This window comes from Anneissia japonica, unplaced genomic scaffold (genome assembly GCF_011630105.1).
Source record: "Anneissia japonica isolate Jap-2015-1 unplaced genomic scaffold, ASM1163010v1 scaffold4024_len430915_cov183, whole genome shotgun sequence".
Taxonomy (NCBI): domain Eukaryota; kingdom Metazoa; phylum Echinodermata; class Crinoidea; order Comatulida; family Comatulidae; genus Anneissia; species Anneissia japonica.
In genome coordinates, this window is record NW_022726558.1 from 103,315 (window position 1) to 109,496 (window position 6,182).

The 6,182-nt window shown below is 37.3% G+C and overlaps 1 protein-coding gene across 1 annotated transcript; it reads right to left on the bottom strand.

Moving 5' to 3' along the window:
* Positions 1-3,811: 3,811 nt before the first annotated feature.
* Positions 3,812-6,102, bottom strand: LOC117113295 (carbohydrate sulfotransferase 1-like). The gene has a single exon (XM_033256601.1). The coding sequence runs from the start codon at positions 5,786-5,788 to the stop codon at positions 4,409-4,411; it is 1,380 nt and encodes a 459-aa protein (XP_033112492.1). The 5' UTR covers positions 5,789-6,102; the 3' UTR covers positions 3,812-4,408.
* Positions 6,103-6,182: the final 80 nt, after the last annotated feature.

Here is a 6,182-nt window from a genome sequence, read left to right on the forward strand (position 1 = left end):
ATATATATTAGTTACAGAGATAAAAATCAAACTCTTAGCCGGAGGTGCACTTCAGGTCGCTTTTGTATCATACATTCAATTAGACCGACTTCATTTGATTTATTACATTTCTTGTTAATAAAATTATCTACTGACAAAATTAGACGAAATTAAACCTTGTGACGTGGGTCAATGATCAGTATCGGCAAATTTGTCTTCGAAAATGGTTCAATCCAATAAACAGAGACATTGTGTAAATGAATAATTTGAGATCACTATCAAGTCTCTACAGCCAGTATGTGTAGGGATATGCATATGCATTGAAACATGTCAAAGGTCAGAACAGCATTTCCAGTCATTTTTAGTAAACTGTTTTATTATTCCAAATAGAAACACGAATGTTTCAAACAAATTGGTACCAAAATTAACTCTCTACCACTAGTGGTTGTAGAGTATGAGGATTCTGTGGCTATGACCTTAAAACATGTCGAAGGTCGGAAACGGCTTTTCCGGTCGTATTTTAGTAAAATGTTCGGTTAGAGCAAATAGAAACATGAGTATTCCGAACAAATTGGCACCAAAATTAACTCTCTACCTCCAGTGGTTGTGGAGATAATAAGGACTCATAAACTATGACATTTGAAACAAGTCAAAGGTCAAAAACAGCATTTCCGGTCATTTTCTACCAACTTTTCTATTAGACTAAATAGAAACATTAATGTTCCGAATATATTGACACCACAATTAACTGTTTACCACCAGTGGTTGCGGAGATATTATGACCCTATTGCTATGACCTTGAAACGTGTCAAAAGTTAGAAACAGCATTTCCGGTCATTTTATAGCAAAATGTTCCACCAGTGGTTGCGGAGATATGACGACCGTATAGCTATGACATTTGACCCTGACCTTTTGACCTTTTGCCACATTTTGAAAATGTGTTACCAATCCAAAAATGTTTCTTGGACCACCCTAAACCAATTTCTGAAGTCAAATTCTCTGGACCTCAAAGTGCATACAAAACCTGATCTGGCTACTAGGGTAACTATGTTCATGATCGATAAAAATAATATAGGCCCGGGCTACTGTATCAGCAATACAATACAATTATTTTTCTTAATACAGTTTAGAAGTGGGGGCGCCACCTGTATGAACTTTGAGTTGCATGAATTTGATTTGAGCAATTATTTAATTTGTGATATAGCATAAATGTATATCCTGTTAAAGAAAAAGTGACCAGTAGGTTCAGGCGCAGAGCACGGGGGCGCGTGTCCCCCACCCCTCCTCCCGTTACGTTTTGCCACTAATTTTTAATATTTCAATGCATATATTGAAATTAAATCTAGGCCTACTCAATTATCTATTTTAAAAATTGAAAAATTCTGGATACGCCAAGGCTTGGAAAGAAATATATATATTTTTTTAAATTATTATTATTATTATTATTATTATTATTAGGGCCTACTTTGTATTTTTTTTTTTTGAATCCGGATTTACATATGCGCCTATCACAAACCGAAGAATATACAAGGCGCTGGCGTCAGTATAGGCCCTATTCCTGGTCACTTTCAATGCCACACCATCCAGGTACCGATTTATACTCCTGGGAGGCAAACGTGAGTTTTGGGCTCTCGTGACTCCCCACATTCTGTCACATTTAAAAACTAAACTTATAACTTATAATACATGAGCCTATCTAAGTCTTTCTATCATTGACTATTGCAGTGTAATGGGGTGTAAATAATCCACTAACCTATCTGACATATATCAATCCCTTTTAAGAATCAGGGGCGGATTTATGAGATATCAGCCCCCCTCCCCCAGTAGATCCAGAAATTTGAAATAGAGGGGCCCGGGAGGGATTCTCAGCCCTATGATTGGCGCTAAGTTTATAAGAACATTATCTTATGATTATGCACCTCTATCTAGATGGCCGGAAATGACACTCCCATACTTGAATTTGAATATAATTTTCTTTTTCTCTCCACTTTTTTTGTTATAATAAATATTTAAAAAAAATGAGGGTAGGTAGATGGAGGCGGCTAGGTCCACTTAGAACCCGCCTCTGTTATCTCTCATGGTTTCAAATGGCATTCCAAATAACCACTCTTTACAAGTCTTGTATATCAGTAAACTGTCCATCTTATACTTGGGCACTGTCTCATCGTCACTCACTCTCCATTTCATTCAATTAAAGTTAAGACTATCCTCCCTGCTTTGGCATTTATGTTGACAAGGGGTGATGGTCCATTGTATCATTCCCCCCAATATTTTGACTATGTATGGGATAAAATGGAGCTTTACACACTTCAAAAGACTGTCACAGAAATAATTTGCACTGTCTGATGCGCTTACAAAGATGAAAATTAGCATAATGTATTAATGTTCATAAAATTATTTCATCTGGTACCAATCTAAGTTCTTCTTTCCTTAGATGTTAGTGTGCTTGCAAAGAGAGCCACATTTCACACTGAAGGGTGTGTACGACATCAGTAATGTTATGTCAATTCCAAGAGTTTAAGGTTATATCGGTTGATGAGGAATTTATTAATTAGGCCTATTATAGCAAATTGCATCAATTTATTTTGCAAAAACAAGGTTTCCAGCTTCAGAGGGAGGGAGGGCACATCCCCGTCCGCACAAGGGCACACATTGGCGCTAACCACCAGGCGCGTAACAGGGGTCTTGGGTCAGAGTGGGTATTTATTTTCCCGGTTAGTAATTTACCATACCCATCCCACCCCACTCCCAATATAGAAAACAATACGACATAGGGCTTAGGCCTATCTTATTCATAATATAGGCCACACACGTGTGTTTGAAACTAAATATAAGCATTTTCATCATGGTTTTATTTATTACAAACATATTCTTTCACTATCAATACACATTGAGGCCCTTCTTTTAGGTTAAAACGATCTATCTTAAATTTGTCTTTCTTGAGTTTGGGACTATTATGTGTTTAAATAACTTAAAAGGATAAACCTTAAAAAGCCTTAAAAAATCCGCGCGAAGCGGGAAAAATATTTTTGTGTTTTTAATTCTAATTTCGTTGGAATTGATGAAAACTCCCTAAAATGTGCAATTTATAGAAGAAATTGGCCTACCACAATAAGAAATGCGCGTAAAGAATTTGAGAATTTTAGACACTTTCAGAGGATGCATTTGTCAAGGGGTGGGGAAAGATTTTCCAAAGATGGATATTTTCTCCTTGTCCCCCGGTGTTTTTAATTCTAATTTCGTTGGAATTGATCAAAACTCCCTAAAATGTGCAATTTTTAGAGGAAATTGGCCTATTTCAACAAGAAATGCGCGCGAAGCGCACGAAATTTGAGGTTTTTAGGCACTTTCAGGGGATGAAAAGGGCATTTATAAAGGGGTGGGAAAGATTTTCCAAAGATAGATATTTTCTCCTTGTCCCCCAGTGGTTACGACATCGGGCAGCATAGATCAACGGAGTTATGACAGTTTTTGAAGTGGAGAAGGGGTTGCAGAGTGTTGCGAGTCTGGTAATCATGATATCTTCCTTCTTATTCTTGTCTTTACTTTTCTCTTCTCTTTTTCTGTTCCTTTCCTTTTGTTTTCCTCTTCTTTCTCTTTTCCCTCCCTCTCCCCTCTTTCTTTTCTCTTATTACCCAGCCCGGTACGACGGCTTGGTCAGCCCGGTAAAACCGTCAGGAGAGGGGCAGTTCCCTCCCCCACCCCCGCGCGCCTGTTACGACACTGGCTAACACGCCAATCATCCCCACTAATGAAAAATAAAACCAATAAAAGATAATGTTATTGTCTGAAAAACCCAGAAATTATATCCCACTGGCAGTGTTACAAGAGTTAACAACATATACAGCAACATAATACATATTCATGTATGGAAAGTATAATCTTACTGAAACGAATTGAATACCTCTTTTCCAAAATAATAATAATAGGCCTAATAATAATTAAATTCTATTCAATTCAATAGAACTTTATTATCCCACAATGGGGAAGAAACTCATTTGGCCTTGACAGTAAAATCTGCAAACAACAAAAATATACAAATAAATATACAGAATTCCTCAGTTAAAGTCAGACTCCGGAGGAAAAAAAATTGATATGCTAGGCCTGGAAATCTGGACCTTTTTTAAAATGAGGACCCATTCATTCTATGTGGACCCAATAGAAAATGTGTGGGACTGTCCCAACGGTCTAAATAGCTGGCTACGCGCGGCATCATGCTCTCATCTCCCTTCACCAGCATTATTGATCTCCTTCCCTTTTTTAAATGTTTCTGAACACGACATCGTGCAATTGCAATTTTAAGTCCCGTTGTCATGGAATCAGCGGAACAATGTGAAACCATAAGTCATGATTCTTAAAGTGTCTAATACCGTACTATTCATCTTCATCTGGATGGTATATTATTAAGCCTACGTCATGATATTTTACTTTAGTGTTCTTTCGTTGTTTGTTCACCAATGAATGTTTTAGACGAATCAGTCAAGTCGGCTTGACTTAGAACTTTTTTGTACCCAGCAATCCTCATTAATTTCTCACAATTGGTCACATTTTGAATATATTCAACTAATTGCATGGTCATTTTAGTTCTCCAGCTTTCAGCGTTTGCAGAAGAATTCCTCTGAGTCGAAAATAACCAAGACATTCTTCCCGTAGGCCTAGAAAAGTGAGTGTTCTCTTTGATCCACTGTTTGACTTTATAAGGAATTATTTTAATTCCAAGGTTCGTATAAATTTCTCGAATTTTTTCTGACGTTTTTATGGCAACATCTTCATATCTAATAGCGAAATAATTATCACTAAACAATGCCATGTGGTGGCCAATTTCAAGATTTTTTAACCAATCACTACAATATGTGCGTATATTTGTTTTCATATCGCTAGTTAAGTCGGTAACATTAAATACAATTCTCTGTTCTTGCTTCATGCGTTTTCTCACGGTCGGAACCAGCAGCATTCGGGACGATATAACCCCGCGAGGATCACGGATTAAATGAACAACTTTTAGGTTATGCTCTTTTACAAGCGGTCTTAATAAATTAAGGTTACTGATACGGATAGTTTTAATGACGACATATTTCTTGGTGTTACAAACATTCTCCAGTAAATCTCTTGTGACTGGTTGACAGCGAAGAAAATCGCCTATCGAGCCGTTATAACCCTCACAAATTCTGTTGTTAACCGTTGCTGGTATTTCCACTCGTCTAGGATGTATAGGCAAACGTGAAAGCGTTTTAATATAAAAGTCCATATCTGCGAAGCTACATTGAAATGTGTTCCAAATGATGTCAAGTAACTTTCCTTCAATTAAATTAGATGTAATATTTTCACGGCGCAAGTAGACCATCACTCGCCTACCTGGTTCATACAAGTAAAATACGTCGTTGTTTTCGGCAAATAACCGTCCTAGAAATGATGAACCGGTTCTCATAGAAGCTAATATCATGATTTTTGTAGGCCTTTGTTGTTCGCAAATACACCCAGCGTCCAGTGAATTTTTATCGAAACCTCTGCTTCCCTTTCCGATGGAAAACATGTTGAAACTACTGGCATGTTTATATTGTCGGCAACACGTGCTTGCCATAACCTTCCTGACGCCAGTGGACACAGTGATCGTCCTAGTACTGTTAAGACCAATGGTGTGTTTCCCAAGAATAGAGCTGCACAAGTTCACGAATACTACTAATGCTGCAATAAAAACCAACAAACACAACTTCTTCTTAAACGAATGCATGTTCGAGTCGAGAATAACAACAGAAACTTGGAATGATTGCCAAAAAGCATAATTTCCGAGTTGTGATTCAGAGGTCATACAGGTAGCCAAGGGATATCACGGCGGAAAATTCTCATGATGCGGCTTCGTGTTAGTAGGCCTATCTTGTGCTTGTGACGACGTTCACTAAATGTAGGCCTATTGTACTTGATTTTCGTTACACATAAGATTTATTTGAAAAAAAAAAATATTATGAAGCTTTAGTCAATTGACAATAGACCCGGCAATGCATGAAATAATGAATATAACTATCAGGACCGTATAGGTCTCTGTGGTATAATGGTATGACACCCGCATTGATCGCACCATGAGACACTTTTTTCAAACAACTGAAAAAGTAACTTTTCATTGAAGGGCTAGGTTTGATTTGATTATACCATCATTATGTTATTCATCTAGGCCTATTTGTTTATATCATAGAGAATTTATATCA

What these genes read in the sequence shown, in the direction of transcription:
- LOC117113295 (XM_033256601.1), bottom strand. Translation starts at nt 5,788, where the DNA reads ATGACCTCTGAATCACAACTCGGAAATTATGCTTTTTGGCAATCATTC.